The sequence below is a fragment of the Thermochaetoides thermophila genome, assembly GCF_000221225.1.
Source record: "Thermochaetoides thermophila DSM 1495 unplaced genomic scaffold scf7180000011812, whole genome shotgun sequence".
Classification (NCBI taxonomy): Eukaryota; Fungi; Ascomycota; class Sordariomycetes; order Sordariales; family Chaetomiaceae; genus Thermochaetoides; species Thermochaetoides thermophila.
In genome coordinates, this window is record NW_006383028.1 from 243,583 (window position 1) to 262,870 (window position 19,288).

Consider the following 19,288-nt stretch of genomic DNA (forward strand, 5'->3'; position numbering starts at 1 on the left):
CTCAGTAAAGAGAGATATCAATTGCTTGAAAAAACCACAAGAGTCTTGATTTCTAAATACAACAATGATTGGTAGCAGAATAGCTCACCTTCAGGGGGGTATTCGAATTTCTAACCACCGAATGAGCAGTTACAGGTGAAGTACAACATGCTCTCGACAATAGTTGGCTACACAAGACGAATCAGATATAAACACACAACATCCTACCTGAACGGATGTTGCGGTGGACGGTGGCAAGCCAAGATCGCTCTTGCTCAATCACATAATCAACAATCTCAGCAGACGACAGGCAGCAATTCCTATCCCAGTCTGCGGCTGGCATGGATGTCGATTCCCTCCCTCCATCCAACTGTGCGGACTTGCTTATCCTGCGTGATGAACGCCCTTATTGGCAGCCACCACCCACCAGTTATCTTTCTCATATCCACTTGAGATAATAACACCGCCAGCAGCCAGCACGTCCTCTTCCAGTTCTCCCTTGCGGTACAAGTGGTAGTACCGCTGGAAGACAGGATCGGACTGACCGGGTGCTGTGGCTGCCGGCTCTGCTGGAGGTGGAGCGCCGGGGGTCGGTGGGCTCCTACTCATCCCGGCAGAACCAGTGAGAGCGTTCTCGGCCTGATTTTTCTGGGAGGAGCCCTTTTTCTGGTGTTGTTGTTGCTTCTGCGTATTTGGCTGGTTGTTCTTCAAAACCCACGGCACGAGTAAGTCTTGCTCACTCCCTTCGTCCCAGCCACGCCGGCTGGTGCCCTGCTCCAGCGCCCAGACGTACAACAGCACCTGGCCGTCGAGTTTGAGACACCTGAGTAGCTGCCGGATGGCTTCTTGTCGCCTGGCGCGGGTCGACATGTGATGGATGACGGCCACGCAGATGGCAAAATCGGCCGTCCGTTCGCGGAAGGGAAGAAGTAGCCCGTCGGCAACAAGAACATCTGTCCCAACAGCCGGAGTACTGTTATTGGGGCTGCTGGTTATCTCCCCTCCCGTTCGTGCGACACTGTTTTGTTGGTTTGGGTATGGACGGACGCTCTGGATCTGCTTGACGCGGCTTTTTGCCAGAGCGATGAGGGAAGGACTCCGGTCGGAGCCGATCATGACGACGTCTGGGTTGACACCCAAGTATTTCCCATTCCCGCAGCCTACATCAAACCCAACAGCGCCTGGGGGCAGGGCGCGCAGAAAGGATGCCACAGCAGGCCAGGGCTTGTAGCGAGTGGCAGAGAAGTGTGATGCTATCGCCTCATAGACGCCATGGACGTGAGTCGACTCGTAGGCCTCTGCCTCAGCGTCGGCTGCAGCGGCCAGTTTGGCGGCTGCTTCGGCAGCTGACTGGGATGGGAGTGCTGACGAGGTCATGGACGTGGCTATGGCGGCCGTGATAGACAGCCCAGAAAGCAAAAGTTGGGCCTTGGGTGGCTTCTAGCCCAGTTCAACGTGTCAAGCCTGCTTTACAAAGCTCGGACAAAGCTAGAACAAGGTTGACGCAGGCGCCGGGTAGGTCAATGGCTCACAGGCAGTTGTCAAGAAGTGAATTGGCTTGACACAGTGTTGTTGCACTGCTTCGTTTGCAAGACCTCGCAGGACGGTCGGATAAACTTGAGCCTTGATCGGTTGGTGGCTGTTCCCCAGTTAGTGTCACACATGCCATGCAGAGTTTTTCACACATTTGTCAACAGCCGCTGTATCCAAAATGGATGGGCTATGAGAAACATGAAAGGACAAGCACACATGCAGGTTAACAGACCACAACACAGGCAACTGGAGGGGTATGTGGAACGACAAGAACTAGGACTTGTTTAGTGTGAGGTATGTAGGTGACACTGACAGGGCCAAGCGGCATTTGGCATGAACTGTACATTTAGGCTTCCGGGGTAAGCGACAGCTTTAGGAACAGGATGCAGACAAAGGAAGCGCAAGTATCAATGATGTGAAAGGATGTGAGCGTGTTGTCTGATTTGAATGTACTCAGGTGACAGTTGGACCAATGAGTCAAGTCCCACGACAGATTTCTCAACGTGTCAAATGACAAGGCTGGCTAAGGGCAAGAGGATCTTTCTGGAATACACATACCTAAGCAGAAATACACAGAGTTGGCTTGGACTGAAGTTGAAATGGATGAACCGTTTTTTTGAAGGCTGCAGGTTGTACTTTTTGTTAGGATCAAGTTTCAAGCTGAGGTGTGGAGAGTGTGCTTTGGGTTTGGTGGGGCTCCACACTCACGCTCACGAGCTTCTACACTGTTGCTCAATACCCTCACTCACTCTGATAAGCGAGCAACCAAGCAAATAGTACACTCACTACTACACTCATTACCCCTTGATGATATGCAACTGTGGTCTTCATTCATATGTGTACTATAATTAGCCTTTGCACAAGGTTTCCCTTGAAGAAAATTCCCCACATGACGCTATCTTTTCAAACATCCACCAGCACATCGTGTACACGTGCATCGAGACAAATCCGAAGCTTGTATAGTCTACATACTGGTTAACTACAGTTTGTTTGTGGCATCCATGCCAAGTTCTATGTTCGCGTCGTGGCCCCAAACATATGCATGATCGGTCTCCGAGGCCTCGGTGTCGGGCATTGAGACATCCACAAACGCGAGTCCAGGTTGCCAAGTGATGCGACCGGTCAACCAGCATACTATGTTAGTAGCAGCATCTGCAGCTCAGGCACAAGTGCATGTTCTCTTAGATTGGGGCAATGGTGAGGGTGGGACCAACTGGCAAGGCTGTGGCTACACAAAATCCAGTGGCTGTCTGATCGTAGAATCACGTCAGCTATTATTGTTCGAAGCCCAGAGCTTCGGCAATCGCCTGATTCTCTGGGTTTAAGGGAGAAAAAAAACCCTAGCAAACTGAAAAAAAAAAAATAGACAAAAACTCTCGTATCATCATCTACCTAAGTATCTCGATGCCCAACCGAACTAACACGATTACCGCTTGCCTGTGTTGAGTGGGCTCTGAGGATCATACACATCAGTCGTGATCAACTCGGGATATTCCACGCCACCCTGGCGCAGCGCCTGCTCCATGACCTCCATGATGACGACGCTCTCTTCCCACGGTAGCGTTTCACTCTCCTTGCGGCCGTCCCTGAGGCAACGGGCACACTCGTCGGCCTCCCAAAACATGCCTTGGCCCCAGCCTGTAATGGGGTCCTTGGGAATAGGGCAGTCAACAACTTCGACCTTACCAGGGCTGTCACGGCGAATAACACGGTATTGGAGTGGGGAATAGGCCGGACCCATGACTTGAATCTCGCCCTCGGAGCCCTGGATGCGAATGGCCGGACCAGCAGTGTTCTGGCCGTCAGGGTCGGTCGACACGCGCAGCGAAGTTGTTGCGATGCCCTGACTCTTGTGCCGTGGGAAGTTGACGATAATGCTGGTGGCCTCATCGGCACCAGTGTGGTACTTGGTCACTGCCGCAATTGTAATGGGGGACTCCTTCTCACCCTCCGGCTGCAGGTGGTAGAGCGTCTGGAAGACCCATGTCAGGGAATAGATGCCCAGATCCAGCAGGGCGCCGCCGGCAAGGGCCGGATTAACCATACGGTGCGCATCGTCGAACTTGACTTTGCCATCGCCGGCGTCGTTACCGAGTGACAAGTCGGCGGTAGTGCGATAGACGGTACCAATGGCTCCCGACTTGATCAGGTTGCGCACCTGGATGCTCAGCGGGAAGTAGCGCGTCCACACAGCCTCCATGAAGAAGAGTCCCTTCGCACGGGCCGTCTCGATTAGCTTGCGAGCCTGGGCAGCGGTCACCGTAAGGGCCTTCTCGCACAACACATGCTTGCCGGCCTCGAGAGCGAGCATGGCGTTCTGGAAGTGGTGGCTATGTGGCGTGGCGACGTAGATGATATCGACATCCGGGTCGGCCACCAGCTCGTGGTAAGACCCGTATGCCTTAGCCGTGCTAGGAGCCTTCACCTTGGCCAGGAAGTCGGCGGCGCGGTCCTTGGAGCTGGATGAGGCGGCGGCGACGACTTCATGGCGCACATCATGGACGCCGCGGAGGGCAGGATCGGCGAGCAGGTCCTTGGTGAAGACTAGAGCTATCAGTGCATGTTGTCGCAAAGCGCCGATATCCTGACGTTGAACTCACCCTCTGCAATCCAGCCAGTGGCCAAAATTCCCCACCTCAGCGTGTAGGGAGCTGCCATTTTTTGAGTGCGTGTTGACGCGCTGAACCAGTGAAAACCCAGCTAGGTAACTGCCCGACGAAGACGAGCGAGCCTAAGAAGTGAAGAAGACGTGACCAAGCCTCAGGGAACTCGTTGACGACAGCGACAGTACACCAATTGATGTCTCGGGACAGCAGCGCGGCAATGCGGCGTCAAGCTCGGCCGCGACTGGAGTGTTCCCTTATTATCTCCATGCTCGGTGTCCTCTGCCGTTCCGCCGTCCCCTCCATGGAGCTTGACGCTGGTCCCATAGCGGGGCAGCAGCGGCGTTGCGGGTAAAACGCCGAAACACCGCCCAGTAGAGCCTGTGACACCTGGTGGAGCTGGCCCTGTTGCAGTGGAAGCCGGCCAATAAGAGCTGCCAGCCGACTTCCCCAACAGGAACAGGGAAGAGCTCCCCCCGTGAGAGCTTGGCTTAGGACCTCTTGGCGCCGCCGCCATGAGGGGCTGTCTCCGTCGACGTCATCACCCTGTGATTGTTGGTGATAAACCAGATGCGACTCGCTGACTGCATTCGTCCTTGTACATCTAATCCATGCCGTGCAATAGCCGTGGGGAAATGTACGGAAGAAGAAACGTTTTGACAAGGTACAAGCCGTGCTGGAGAGAATGCTTTAGGGTTACTTCATGATCCATCCGGTGAGGCCGATGATAGGCTATAGCACGCTTTGGCATTAGCTGTCGTTTGAAGTCTAACTTCGTACCAGAGCCTCGCTGAACCCCCAGTTTTCTGCCCTCTCATTAGAATCAGAATATGATTAGAGTAAAGGACCCGGTAACGTGTGATGCTCCCCACCAACAATGCACCAACCTTAGAGAAAGGAAATCAACCAAACATGAAGAACTGGCTCTCAACAAAAACCGTTTGGTAGATAGATGAATAGGTAGGTAGGTAGGTAGGCGTGTGCTCTCGGCTCCCAGCAGCTTTGATGTAATCGGACTCGTGAAAAAAGAGAATTGTCCCTTGCCTTTCAGCCTCCTTTGGACAGTCATTGTAGACTTCGTAGATAGAGTCCTGCTGTCAGGGCCTCTTCTTAGTAAAAAGGCTCTGTCTTGATCCTTTTCTTCCCCTCATCTTCTGCCTTCCGCTTCCCCAAAACGCCCTTGCCATTGTTGCCACTGGTAGTCGTTGATGAGACAGCCCCTGCCGCTTCGCGGTGACAGCTAGCATGATATACCCTCCCCTGGGGTCCAGCACGGATGGCATCGGTCCAGACCCATTCCTGGGCCTCGTCGAGCCACTTCATTTCGAACTTTTCCTGGCAGATTGGGCATGTACTGTTTGCTGCGCGGGAGGCAGCATCTTCGGGGACAGGGAGGTAAGGCACTTTGCTGCCGGGTCCAAAGGATGTAGAAGTCTTTGTAGACGACGAGCCCGTCGGAGGGAACGGTGCAATGTGATACGGAAGAGTAGTTGTGGCCGAAGTGAGGTCGTCTTGGCCTGGGGCTGGAGTGATGTACTCGGTGTCGATAGCCTCCCGAGAACGGATCCAATCCTGTGAAGTGTCAGTTCATGTCCCTATCGTTCAATACAAAGTAAAATAAAGCAGACATGTAGAACGGCAAAGACATACCAGCTCATCGACGTACCAGCTTCGATGCTGGCCTCTTCTCTCTGCTTCGGCGCTGCGCTGGTGCACCCGGAAGTGCCAATCCATGTGCGCTGTCTTCCTACGCCGGCCCTCTTCATCTGTCTTGAACCTCCTGCCGCATTGTGTACATGGAGGACCAAGGTTTTCGAGAAGTTGAGGAATAAGATGCGGGCGGTAGCTGTGTCCAGAGTGTTAGATTATTAAAAGGCTATGGTTTTGGCGATCCGGGGGCAACTCACATTTTCAGTGAAGCAGGAGTCAATTGGATACCAGTATCAACTGGAGGGGTCGCCGTCGCTGCCGGTTTGAGCAGTCCAGACTGTCTAAGAATGGCCAGCAATGCGGCGGGATCCTGGGGCAGAACAGGGGCTCCTGGCCTGGAAGGATCAGCTGGATGTTGTTGCGATGAAGGCTGTGACTGCTGTGCAGCCGGAGGTGGTGTTGGTGCAGCTTGGAGAGCCGCCGCTATCGTTGCAACCGCCGAGGGCGGAATACCAGTCGTAGCAGGAGCAGCAACAGGAGGAGGAGGAAGAGGAGGAGCAGGTGGTGATGTTTGCTGTGGCACTGTTGTTTGTTGAGGTGTCGTGGCGTTCATACGCAAGAGGGTGGCCAAAGCACCCTTGCCAAATAGAGAATCAAGAGATATACCGCCGCCGCTACTGCCTGTCCCTCCTGATGTTGTTGGAGGAACGGAAGGGTGAGAGGGTGGTACTGTCGCCGTTGGTACGGAAGGTTGCCGAGCCAGAGCTGCTGCGACCACAGCAACTGCTGCCGGCGGAATGGGAGTTGGTTGTTGAGGCACAACTGGGTTTGGTGAAGTAGTTGCGGTAGGAGAAGTGCCGGTATATGGCGACAAAAGAGCATGGGCAGCTCCAACTGGAGCAGCAGCACCAACAGCAACGGCCGGTCCAGCAGCAGCAGTGACTGGAGGACACGCTGGCTGCGGCTGTGGGCGCAGTTTGTTTACGGCAAGTTCAGCAACTCGATCTCTTATGATCATCAACTGCTCCTGAGGCATGTCTTGGCTCTGGATAATTGCTTGCAGGTCCAGCAATGCCTTCAGTCTTGTCTGTTTACTAGTATCAAGTGGATCCTGTGCAAACTCCGCCTTTTCCGCAACAATAAGTTGCTGGATATCATCTTTCAACTTGTCTATGCTTATGGCTGCTGGCTGGGCGCCATAGACATCCCGCCCCGCCGGCGGTTGGTATCCAGCATAACCCCCAACTGGAGGAGCCGGTTGTGTTGTTGCACGCGGAGGAATTGGGTTGGGTCCCTGCATGCAAACACATTAGCTATAAGGGCGGTTGATTTAATATTGTCGCAATTCACGTACGCTGACGGGAGGATGGCCTGGATACGGCTGCTGGGCATTAGAAGGCACTGCGCCCAGCTGTTGGTGGCCATTGGGACCAGGATAGGGGGCCTGCCCCTGAGGAGGTGGGGGGTAGGGTCTGCCAGTTGGTGGCGTTGGTGTGTCCCTGCTGGGAACTGGCTGTCGACCTCGAAGCAGCTGTTGTTGACCCTGATAACTGTTCTGATTGGCAGCCATGGCTGCATTCCTGGCGGCGATCAAGGCATTCTCGATAGGGCGAACCTGTTCAATAGGAAAGACGGGCTTTGTCGACAGCGATCCTGGAACGGGCTCTTTCCATGTCTTGAGCATCTCATCCATCTTGCGGCGAGTAGCATTATCAACTTTAGTGTAGGCACCCATAAAGATCGAGTAAAGTTTGGGCCCGAAGTACAGAGCATACGGGGTGGGGACATTCTTGACTATCGAATCCAGCACATACAGTGCCGGCAAGGTTCTCGATGGTGGTGCCTAGGGAGGAGTCAGCTTGTCTTCTTTATCACCTTGGAAATTGCTCGGTTGTAAGTTGGCCAAAGGGCTCCATTTTGAGAACCAGAATACGATTGTCTTGATGGTCATTTGCTCCATCATTTGCTCTCATACCTTCTTGATATGGTTGATCAGAACCTCTGCGATTGCAAGGCCGTGGTTTGCATTTTCGCGAGCAATGTTGGTCAAGGTTGCAATCTCAATGCGTGAGTTCATCGTCAGGTCCTCCAGGGCCTGCCGATAGTCCTCGGCCACTTCAGCAGAGTTATCTGCCATCTTGGGGGATGAGCCGTATGCAGATGACACTGAACGTAACAGTTAGGCCGAGAAAGAGCCAGTGAGCCAGCAAAGAAATTGACCAACAGATGGATAGGTAGATAACCAGAAGAGCTGCTGGGTGTGAAGAAATGAGGAGATGTAGCGGTTGGAGGTTGGAAGGATTGCAATAAGCACGGAGAGAGTGTGCGAGAGGATGTAGGGCAGAGCAAGGGAATCTCTCGGTGACCAATGACCACCTATTCAGACGAACAGAACAATAGGCGGGTAGGCAAAAGAACTATTGTTGTCCCTCTAGGATATGCCTCAAACCACCAGAGGAGTTCTCCCAATTGAGCAACCGAAAAATCCTCCACCAATCTGCCTTGCCAAATCACGTTCCACACCATCCAACGACCTTCTTCGCCTGGCTATCTTTTCCTCTCCTTATTGTCGTGAATGGAGAGCGGGGGCTTCAACAAGTTATTGCACACGACGCGGGATGCACAAGAAGACTTCGTCAGTTGGCTCCGCAAAGATGGTCATAAGAGGGAGGAAAGAGGGTAGGTGCAAAGTTTGGGAATTAGAGAAAACAAGACTTGGGGAATCGGTCGGAGTGCGGGCTGCGAAGTGCTCTGGTGCGCAGGTGTTGGCCGGTCACCACAATGACAAACAGGTTGTAAGCTCAGATCCTCAAGATACAGTTTCGAAAAAGATGAATGAATGGCATCACAAGCCTGTGAAAATGATACAAGGCTGAAAGTGCATGCAAGACAGGAACAGGACGAGGAAGGGAAATGTGATGTTGATGGTCGGCTGGCGAGCAGCCGCAAGCGCGAGCCACAAAGGCTGCTGAAAGATCGCGCGTCACGTGCACGGACCACTTTGCTCCACCAGCACCTGCTGCTAGCCCCTGCCTCATAGCCAACCTTCTAATGGCTCAGGATTAGGGTTGAAATTTTGAAGCTGCTGCGTGAAAAGGTTAGTGGTGATCTAGGTTAAACCCCAGACAGAGGCATATCCTTCTAAACTGGTGGAAGTTCATGAACTTTTGAGGGACAATGAATGATATTTGTACTATAAAGTAGCTAGTGACGTGTCAAAACTTATCAAGCTGTGTGTGACACAAGCCAGATGTGTGTTGCTTAGTTATATGATATGGAAACAATGATTTGATCAATAACGGTCACTGAAATCCAATCTGCCTGAAACAACAATCTGTGGATGATGTCAACACTAATTCCATTTTTTTGCCTGTGGTCTTTATAATTCTGAAATCCATGGGTATTCACAAGGGAAGTCAAAACAACTACCGTGCCCAAACTGACCCAACGCCATGTTCTGTGGTATCACTGGCTAATCCCTCCACTGGTGAATCACCCTGCATGCTGAAACAATCCAGAGTCAATTTATAACATTTCCTGAGGAAGAGTTTTAATTACGCGGACTCTAGTTTGCTCGTAGAAAGAAAAAAGAATGATGCGGAAAGAGAGGAATGCACCAATTTTTGTTGGCCACACCGTGTCTCGATTGGCCCTCACCACCTGGACATATGCGCCTCGCTATACCGACTGCTACCTGTGTACATGGGATGCAAAGTCGATGGCGGCCGCTGGATCTCAGGGGCGATGGGGCTGAACTGATTCTTGGGGCTGGAGGCTGTTTGCTGAGTCTGCTCAAAGCCCGATGTTTCCTGAGGAATAGGTTTGCTGATTTGGATACGCGACTTGCGGAAGTTCTTGGGGTTCAGCACCTGTGTGAGCCGCTTTACACGAGAGGGTTCCTCGTTGGGCTGCTTGAAGTATGTCGGCGGCGGCGGGAAGAAGTGATCGCGGTGCGACAATGAAGGCGGATACTCGTGGGGAAGGACATCTTCGATAGTCTTATTCGCCGCACGTTGTGGTGCAAGGCTTCCCTCGCTACGGATCATGCGAGCCGTGATGTTACTCTCAGGAATGCGGAAGATGATTGATGCGAAGATGTTGAACCAGCCGAATGTGAGTGAGAGGATGCCCGCGGCCACAATGGCACGCCAGAACGCGAGCCCAATAGTCTCTTGACTATAGCCAGGCTTCACCAGGTCACCTAGCACTGCGCAGCCGATCACGATTTGGGCAATCCCCAGCCAAGCCAGAGAGTGGTATTGTGACAACACTGGCCAGTTACGCTCAAACCAGCCCCGAAAGATGCGCAAATTGAGTTCCGAAACGAAGAGAAAGATCGAGGTGAAGAAAATGAAGACGTGGCTGATGGTGTCGAAAAAGTCGAAATGCCCTTTCAAGATAGAGAGGACGATCATGGCCCATACCGCAGCCATGACGATAAGCAGGCCGATCATAGTCAGAGCCCGCAGGATGTTGAGGACCAGGTGGCCAGCGCCTAGTACCTTGGAGTTTTGCCCGATGCTGAACATTGCTTTTCGGTATCTCCCTGCTTGCGGCTGGTTAGCACCTGTTCTCAATCGAGCTGTTGATCTAGCTGATTTTGCTCCGGATAGAGTGCCTATTTGTAGTTGAGATATTGACGAATATGACTGTCCACTTGGACTCCCCCTTCGCCTAACCCCTGACCCCGTTCCTGATATCTGCCCTAATTCTTCTTTCGGCAACCTTCCCCGTGGGTTGGGGGTCGCCGATCTCAAAATTCCCGTTTGTGCTTGTCTCTCAGATGCATTCATAGTTGCTGCTTGCGGTCCGGCTATAGGAATCGAAGACTCGGTAGAGGGTACGGAGGGTTGGGAAAGGTCAGCCAGGGTTGAAATATCCTGCAAAGGATACCAGTCCTCATAAGCAGGTTCCCATGGCTTGGGGCTGTTGGTGTGCCGAATCGGGCTGGGGAAAGTAGGTGACCCTGGTGAGATTGCGCGAGGATCAGGAGGAGGTCCCTCCGCCTCAGAACCCATAGAGGATACGGTCTTCACAGTCCAAGTTCGCCTAGGTCGCTGATTGCTATCCATGTTGCGTTGTGGTAGAGAGGAAACAATCGCTTCATTCGAGGAATATTTGCCAAAAAGGGGCCCATTAAAGTCAGGAAGCCTCCAAATGTTATATACTTACTTGAAGCACAATCCAAAATATGTAACTTGTTGCAAACTGCCAGCAGTTGTCGTGGTACTTGTTGAAGAGTAATGCGGTGATGTGGTCGTGTGCGCTCAAACAAGGTCTGACAAGACAGATATCGGTGTGGAAAAGAAAGAGTTGATTAAGCTGCTGAGAATAAAAAAGAAACGGCAATCCAGGCCGTTGTGAGAAGGAGAGCAAAAAGTGTAAAAGAGAGCGAGGACAGACAAGCGTTCAATAGCGGAACATGCCCATTGTCGAGGTGCAACAATAGCAACCCGTACAAAGTTGGGAAGTGTATGTGGCAAGTTGGGCACAGCGGATTTTAAACACTCGACAATAATAAAAGTGTGATGCAGCCCCTCGGCAGTTCCCCCCGAAAATAAAGGACAATAGCCAGGAATCTCCTGTGGGGGGATAGGGATGCTGTGTCCGTAGGATGGTCGTCTTCCGCCCTATGGGCGTTTTGCATTGAACGTCGGACTGTATCCTGAAATTCTAGCCAATGAAGCTTTAGGCACTGTTGCAGTTCCAGGGCAGCCAGCAGCTCGACGCGCATGTATGTTTCATGAAGGGGGTTAAAAAAAGGCTCCATATGCTCGCGAGCCGCGCTACTCAACAACTACTATCCCTAGTCTGGCATCATCTACTGACTAGACATGGGTTGAACAGAGCTCCGGTCGAGATCGATCAGCGATCCATTGTGCTGGTGTTTCGGTCTGGCGCGTTGCTGGTGGGGCGTTCGCGCCTAGCAGCGTATAACCGCAAGCTCATCGACTGCTCTCATCCAATGATTCAGCAAGCGCCATCCGGCGCAGCAAGGAACCTGAACTTCGGGCGATCGGCGACCCAACAAAGGGGGATCAAGAAGAACTGAAGAGAGGCTCCTCAAAAGCAGGGAGCTTCGGGCTGTCGATTGGACCGTAAAAGCGCCAAGTTTGTTTCAGGTCATTTAACCATTGAGACTCCAGCTAGGACGGCGCTGCCCCAGAGCCCCAATATAAAGAGCAGACTGGGCGCAAGTGTCATGAAGGAAAGGAGTAGAAAAATAAATAATCTGTTTTTATCTCACATTGTGACCAGCATACTGGAATGTCTTTCCCGTCAGCAGATATGTGCATATAAATCCCGAGTGATGAAGCGGGTTGCCTGAGGTCTATTGCTGGGGTGCGTTTGTACTGGAAGGCTATCATAAGTTATCGAGGAGAGAAGCACGGACCAGCTCCATTAACTCTGGACCCCTACATGAGAATGCTGAGGGGTAGCATGCCATGTTGGTCTTTGGTTTGCCTTGTGTTGTTTGTGCAGCAAACACCAACAGCCTTTAGGATGTGAAATGCCTTGACAGTCGGCCCTGCGAGTGGGCTTTAATGTTGGCAAGCTGACAGATTCAGAGCATTTGACAACATGGGATGATTTTCAGATCTCCTGCCAGGGTTTGACACGTGCAATGCACCTGTCCTGGCTCTTCATGCATCTGAGGTTAGTTGCTTTCTCATTGGCTAGAATCCTTTGACAAGGCGTGTGGGGCCACGACCCACCAATGGAAGTGCCCAGAAACCCCACTGGTGACGGTCAGTGCACAGCCTCCAGCGCGGCATTGAAAGCGTAAAGCCTCGATTCCCGACCTTGTTGGCGAGCCTTCTCCCAAACATCCGGCGGTCATCCCCTTTGCCTACGCTGGCAGCAAACACCGCATACGATCTTTAGATCATCGCCCTCCATATCATCGCTTCAAGAACCGAGCACCACCTGTATCATTTGCATTCATCATGTCCCGCGGCAACCAGCGCGAGAAGGCCCGTGAGGCTAACCTCAAGCGGCAGGCTCAGCAGGTGCGTTTTGCTTGAGTCACAACCATGCCATCTAAATCCAGAAAAATGCTGACATTGTTTTCTTTCCCTACATACAGAAAAAGCCTCATGGCATGAGCGGCTCTGAGCTGGCTCGGGCCAAGGAGATCGCCGCGCAGCGCATGCGCGAGAAGCAAGCTGCTGGTATGCGCGGACCCCTCTTGTTGCGCAATATGTTCTTGGGACGGCCTAGCGACTGACATGCCTCCAACAGCTGATGCCAGGAAAGCAGCAGAGGCTGCTGCTGCCGCTGCCCAGAAGGCCAATGGCAAGAAGAAATAAAAAGTCAGGCTAGTTGACACACCTCTCGCTGCGTTGGATATGCCCCGCAGCGACAACGACATTAACGACACATCCCCCTCTTTCTACATTGTTAGCACACGTACGGCGTCGCAATGGTTTCATGAATTTATTTTCAGGCGATCCACACCACGTATATTGGAGCGATTCGGTTTCCCCTGCGGCTGCCAGTAAGGAAAGGGTATGCTCCGATACCATCGCCACTGCACACAACATCCTCTCATCTTGACTATCGTCATCGTATTAGCGGGAAACACAGAAGGAATTGCATGGACTACGGCGCTCACAGGCTTGGCTTCTCTAGGCGTAGGTGAAGGCGTGTTGTATGGCAATGCGGATCTTTACCTTGTCCTTTTTTTTCTGATGGATAGGCGCCATGCTCAGGGAGGAGACCTTGCGTTCTACTTTTTATATTGTTGCCATTTCTTTCTCACTGCAACGGTGATTACTTTCTACCCTTACAGTTTGCCCATACGCTAAACCCTGCTACAGTGGAATGACACCCCGACGGGAATAAGCCAAGGTGTGTGATGGTCATGGATGAAGACGTCTAACCTGTGTCCAGTCTATCGTTACACCTAAAACCTATTTTCTGCCAATCTACCTACCTGCCTAACATTGAATAGGACCTTGGAAAAGGATACTTTCAACATTGTTTGAGACACTTTACCAGGCAGATATCACGGCAATGTCCCCCATCCCGGTTTCTTCCCATTAATATTGATCTGTGCCTGCAGTACATAAATCCGATCCAGTCATATATAGGTATTCTCCATACCTTTTCTCTCCAAAAAAGGCAATATCCCAAGCCGGCAAAAACCGCTCTTGCACGAAAGAGGAAGAGTTTTAACACCTCAACCCCCCCTCCGACAACTTCCGTTACAGAGACGGTTCTTTCCAGGCCTTCCTTGAAAATGGAAGGACTAGCCAGTAGGGAGAAACAGAAAAGAAGAAAAGACAGAAAGTTCTACAGCCAAATGGTATTTCCGACTCTTTTGCTTTCCACCCCAGTCAACGCAAGCCGATCCTCAAATACCATGAGCTTTTGATCATTACATCATCACCACCGTTGTTCCCATCTAAGCCCTGAAGCGCAGAGGCTGGATCATATTCATCGGGACAGAACCTAAACGCAATCAGCAACATGTCTCTTCAGGGGAAAAGCTCCACTGGAGAAACTTACCACCGAAACCGCCAAAGCTATCCCTCCCTTGCACAGCAGCAGGGAAGCCAGGGAAGCTGCACTGCACAGCGCATACGCAGGCGCCATTCTCTCCGATCTGCCCAATGCCGGTGACGATGTCTGTGCTAGCCGCGGGCGGTGGGCTGACGGCGCCACCAGCACCGGCGTCGATGGTTGTCGGCAAGGGAGCCAGCGAGGTCGTCGAGTCAGAAGCAGCAGGAGGAGCCGGAGGGTTCGGGTCCGCAGCGGCGGGCGGAGGATTGCCGGTGATAGCAGAACCAGCGCCATTGCCGTTCTGCTGGATGGCAAGGGCCTGGAACTGTGCGTGGGTCTTGTCTGCCGTCGGGTTGATGCTGAAGACCATGCCGCGACCGCAGTGGTTGCCTTGGCGGCAGTAGAACCCTGGAAGACCAACGTTAGTCTGAACGATCCAAATTGTAACAGGGGTTAAGGGGGGCTTTACAGAGCGGAGTGTCAACCATAACCTGCATCGCAACTTGCGGGGGCGGGTTGACCGTGTTGTTGGGGTTGGCCTGGTATCCTGAATCCATGCCGCCCTCAAGAGGCTGGCAGGGAGTCTCGAAAGAGGACTGTGTGGCAGTGTGGTTCTGGCTGAGGAAGGTGAAGATGACGGTGTCACCTATGGAAGCTTGAATCTGAGGAGGGTTGAAAATAAGACCGGCAGGACCACCAACAGTGACACTGTGAGTGGCACCTGTGCCGACCACTGTGGTGGTTGGGGTATCAGCGATCGTTGTTGTGGCGCCATCGACGCCAGTGACGACGGCAGGAGGGGCGGTCGCCGCGACGGTCTGGGTTACTGTGACAGTCGAAGCGGTGTTAATGACTGTGGTAGCAGCTCCGCCACCCAAGTTCACCCATAAGAAGTTGATGGATGTGCCGGCACCGCGATTGAGACCAATCAAGCGAGCAAGCTCGGCAAGGTGAGCATCTGTCGCAATGATGCTGGTGACCTGGGTCTTCACAACATCGGCCGATGCCCCTCCCCGAAGGTGGCCGTCCCGACGGGCAACTGACTTGCCAACCGCCAAGGATGCCATGCCCAAGATCGTAGATGCCGCTGTAGAGAGCCTCATTTTGTCTCTTGTGTCTCTGTTACCTCCTTCTTGTCTTCCCTTGATATTTTGTTTTTCGGATGTGGTGCCGTTGCTGGCTCAAGTCCTCCTGGGATTATCTAATATCAAAGCAAACTAGTCGAGTCCCTGCTCGTAGAAACGAAAGATGAGAGAGCGGATGGAGGAATAGGAGGGAAAGGAAAGAATGGATCAACCACAAATGAACGAACGCACACACTGAAGAGAAGAGATAGAGAGAAGAGGAAAAACTCAAACGAGGACAGAAGGAGAACCAGGGCTTCTTTTTGAGACGAAACAAAAGAAGGCTGACCACGGGACGGGGGAAAAGGAGAACAGGCATGGCTTAAATCCGGGCACGAGGATCTCCGGGCACATCATCCAGGCGGTAGGGAACAGGGGAAGGCTTTGCGAGGAATCAAGGACTCAAGGACAGCGATTCATGTGCCATGGTGCATGAGTTGGCAGCCAAGCAACACGGGGGGGCAAAGTCTGCGTTCTGGAGTAGCGGGGGGAAGGGCTCGAAACACTTCAGGAAACCATCACCGTGGTAGCGCACTCCTTGTCATGGGTTGGAGCCCACGGCAAATGGGCAATTGTGCAGATATCCATGTCAAGGGCTCTGGATCTGGGCCTCTCTTTTTTGCCGCCAGCCCTTTCCGCGAGATTCAGCCTTCAGGGTTCGGCGAAGCCAAGCTTTTCAGCCAAGCACTAGGCGTGCTGGGCAGATCTCGCGTGGCCAGCAGGGCTGCTCGTCACTGGCTGCAGACAAACATCGCCATGCCCTATCCTCTCCGATCCATGGCATGCCATGGGGAATTTACTGCAGAAAGGGGCATTCATCCCGCTCAGATCGAGGGGCAAGCAACCGAGCAGGGAGGTTACTGTTACAAAGTCGTCTCAGATTCGGCGCTTGACGTTTGGCGTTGCGCCAAGACTTGAGCGCACGGGCGGCTGAGATTAGACGAAGTCACCTACCATATCCGTATGAATTGCAAAGTCGTATGTAACTTCGTAATGACTGGATGATCTTGACCTGTCACTTTGGGTTGAGTTAACCACATGAAGAGTATCGCCAACTAATCTTGTGTTCCGGTCAAGAGACACATTCATAAAAAGCAGTAATCTTCTAAAGATATGGAATACTAAAAGTTGTCCCCGGTTGCGTGTGCCCTTGCGCAGCTGCTACGATACTCTGTATGACAAGTACGTTTCCTCTCGGAAACCGGTGGTCCACCGCAACCGTTCGGAAGCTCTCAAGATCCACTCCCCGACATGAGTTGAAAGCGGCCGCTGACATGGGCCGGCGGCAGCTTTTGTCTGGGTTTCAACCATTCAGTTGAATGTTTCTTCGGTATGGTAGAGTGGAACTTTTGCCAATATGGAATCGTCACAGAGATCCAGAACCAGAGCCATGATCAAACGTCTGCGTCTCTGGGAGGACGGTAATTGGTTCGCTAAGACGGTGTGACATCTAAGAACTTTACCTTGGTAGGCAGGCATGCACGCGACTGATTGAACTGCCATCCCGTCGATATGAGAATTTACAACCTACCTTAGCCAGGTAGGATCAGGAAGGGGAACACAACTCCGTGCGCAGTAATCCTACTCCTACGGCCCCATTGCGGATGAGGCTCCGAACGGGTGGTCATTGTTCCGGATCCTTAGCAGCGTCACCATGAACTGCCCTACTGTACATAAGCCGGGACGGACACTAAAGCTAACCCTCCCCTTTCTCGAAGGGGGAGGCAGCCAATATTTGCTTGTTCATAGAGGCAAGCCTTGGTATTAAGCATCTATGCACTCAGTTTACCGTCTCTTGAGGGTGTAACCTTTCTCTTGAAAGGAGTGCTCGAAGCGGTCAACGCCGGAGATTGTACTCGATAACCATTAGCATCCTCGTCAAGGGAATTACAAAGATGAAATCAAAAGCTTCCTAAAAAAATGCCTACTATGTGGTAGCGTAGGTGTAGAGGAGGGAAACAGCTGGGCCACAAAGAACAGGTGAAAGACTCCAACAAGGAACTTGAAGGTGCCGTCCTTGAGCCAAGCATTCTGCAACACCAAATGTTAGAGAAGGTCGTTTTCTGGGCGGCGATCAGGGCGCCACAACTTCTAGGCATATGGTGAAACCTGCCTGTGCAAATACTATACGGAATATTCCGCACAGAGATATGTCAAAGATACTTTATATGTATCACCGAATTGTAGTATTCTCTGTTTTCTTTGCCTACATGAGTGCTGGGGTGCCTACCTAAGAGATAGGCTTGCTAACGTTGGGAACACTGGCTGCTGTGAGTCACGATTTAGGGCTTCGGGATCCTTGTTTCTAAAAACTGCCAAGTTTTGACAGCAGACCAAACCAGATGGACGATCGGTCATCATAGATTGAAGCATAACAGTGAGCAACATGTTGCCCAAGGTACTTAATGAACATCCAGGTTCCTGCTGAATTATCGGGCGTGATTTCACCAGTCGTTTTTGAGCTGCTATCTTGACCTTAGCTCCAACTTACATCTACATTCAAGAAGCTTCTTTGGGAGCTTGCTCGGCCTGCCGAAGAGCCTGCTGCTTCCCCTCGTATAACCCCGTATAATAGCCTACGAATGTAAGTAACAGCCCTGTAGTCTAGTTACCAGAAGCAAAGGAAGTACATTACCAGCGTAATACCACGACATCAAGAGCTTCTTTAGATCATCATCGTGAACTATAAATTTATCGACTTGTCAGCTGCTCGAGATCTGACAATTATAAGGCACGTCGGTTGCTAAGCAGTACATACCAGTTCCAACGAGGGTTTGTGGCCCAAGTGCAGCGGCCGCGGTGGATCCAGAAACTTGAGGTCCGTCCTCCTGGCAAGGTCGATCTTTTCGTCAGCTTGTTGTCGAGTTCAAACAACTCAAGATGAGAAGGGTAAAGACACGAAGATCTTGTTTCGTGCCAAGCCTCGGTGATGCTTAGCCTGCAAGTTTCATCGCCGAACGCACCTTCTTATCTGCAGCGGAGCCCTGAGCATCCGGAATGACCGGATGTGAGGCTGCTGGCTGTTGTGTTTCATCATCGTGGCTGTCGCCTACTCCCTCTTCGTCCATCGGTTCATCTTCGTCGAGCTGGCCTTCGCCTTTTTCCTTCCATTCTTCGCCTACTTTTTCCTGGTCAGAAGTTTTATAGTTGCTCCTCTCAGCTTTAGCTTTTGGCCGGGCTCTGATATTGCAAGTTAGCTTTCTTCTTCCGTACGCAAACGATCAAAACACGTTTGGAGACAGAATCTGGAGGGATTCTTACGAGCATTCAAGTACTTCAAGGTCCTCCAATGAGCCCCTCGCATGAATACTATGGTATTTCTGTGTCTTGTGAGTCGCCAGCTGATGACAAAGCAGCATGCAAACCGACATACCTTATACTCCTCTAATGCCTGGTTCCATGACTCAATGAGCATTGAGTCATCCCATATTTCTTCATGAGTTGCTGCTTCTTGGGACTCCATGGTTTGCAGAGATGCTTATGAGATGGGGGAGGGGATGTGTTTAGGCAATGTGTTACGTATGCCAAAAACGCAGCGCCTCCAGCTCTTTGAAAGGCCGAGCTCTCTTCACGTTATCCGCGCGATGGTAGCAGTCAAAGCCCAAATAGAGAAAAGCAGTTAATTATGCTGACAAGGTACAATTCAATGTCACTTCATCATGGCAGGGATGAAGCTTTCGGTTGCTGCCTTGACTTCCTACGGTCTACCGAGTTCTCGGAATGCAGGTTTTGGAGCTTGACCATAAGCGCTGGTGTGTAATTTATCCCATAGCCATCGAACATACATGTAATTTAACAACAGAACACGTATCATGCAACACTGGGCGGTAAACAGAAAGGGTCGACTTTATCCATGAAAACTCCTCGATCCTCTTTTTGACTTTCCCAGTTTTT

At 51.9% G+C, this 19,288-nt stretch overlaps 7 protein-coding genes across 7 annotated transcripts; 1 reads left to right on the plus strand and 6 right to left on the minus strand.

Moving 5' to 3' along the window:
• Positions 1-363: 363 nt before the first annotated feature.
• Positions 364-1,356, minus strand: CTHT_0008400 (uncharacterized protein; the record flags this gene model as incomplete). Its single annotated transcript, XM_006691305.1, has 1 exon — positions 364-1,356. One exon carries the CDS (start codon positions 1,354-1,356, stop codon positions 364-366), a length of 993 nt encoding a protein of 330 aa, XP_006691368.1.
• Positions 1,357-2,938: 1,582 nt separating this feature from the next.
• Positions 2,939-4,170, minus strand: CTHT_0008410 (uncharacterized protein; the record flags this gene model as incomplete). Its single annotated transcript, XM_006691306.1, has 2 exons — positions 2,939-4,056; positions 4,113-4,170. The coding sequence occupies 2 exons, from the start codon at positions 4,168-4,170 to the stop codon at positions 2,939-2,941; spliced, it is 1,176 nt and encodes a 391-aa protein (XP_006691369.1).
• A 1,055-nt stretch (positions 4,171-5,225) lies between these two features.
• On the minus strand, positions 5,226-7,902 carry CTHT_0008420 (uncharacterized protein; the record flags this gene model as incomplete). The annotated part of the gene is made up of 5 exons (XM_006691307.1): positions 5,226-5,687; positions 5,766-5,961; positions 6,023-7,059; positions 7,120-7,608; positions 7,741-7,902. The coding sequence occupies 5 exons, from the start codon at positions 7,900-7,902 to the stop codon at positions 5,226-5,228; spliced, it is 2,346 nt and encodes a 781-aa protein (XP_006691370.1).
• Positions 7,903-9,418: 1,516 nt separating this feature from the next.
• On the minus strand, positions 9,419-10,294 carry CTHT_0008430 (uncharacterized protein; the record flags this gene model as incomplete). The annotated part of the gene is made up of 1 exon (XM_006691308.1): positions 9,419-10,294. One exon carries the CDS (start codon positions 10,292-10,294, stop codon positions 9,419-9,421), a length of 876 nt encoding a protein of 291 aa, XP_006691371.1.
• Positions 10,295-12,712: 2,418 nt separating this feature from the next.
• CTHT_0008440 (uncharacterized protein) lies at positions 12,713-13,075 on the plus strand (the record flags this gene model as incomplete). The annotated part of the gene is made up of 3 exons (XM_006691309.1): positions 12,713-12,775; positions 12,853-12,937; positions 13,008-13,075. 3 exons carry the CDS (start codon positions 12,713-12,715, stop codon positions 13,073-13,075), a joined length of 216 nt encoding a protein of 71 aa, XP_006691372.1.
• A 1,097-nt stretch (positions 13,076-14,172) lies between these two features.
• On the minus strand, positions 14,173-15,373 carry CTHT_0008450 (uncharacterized protein; the record flags this gene model as incomplete). The annotated part of the gene is made up of 3 exons (XM_006691310.1): positions 14,173-14,219; positions 14,277-14,678; positions 14,740-15,373. 3 exons carry the CDS (start codon positions 15,371-15,373, stop codon positions 14,173-14,175), a joined length of 1,083 nt encoding a protein of 360 aa, XP_006691373.1.
• A 2,520-nt stretch (positions 15,374-17,893) lies between these two features.
• Positions 17,894-18,857, minus strand: CTHT_0008460 (uncharacterized protein; the record flags this gene model as incomplete). The annotated part of the gene is made up of 6 exons (XM_006691311.1): positions 17,894-17,970; positions 18,030-18,077; positions 18,153-18,222; positions 18,358-18,574; positions 18,656-18,714; positions 18,768-18,857. 6 exons carry the CDS (start codon positions 18,855-18,857, stop codon positions 17,894-17,896), a joined length of 561 nt encoding a protein of 186 aa, XP_006691374.1.
• Between the last annotated feature and the right edge of the window lie 431 nt (positions 18,858-19,288).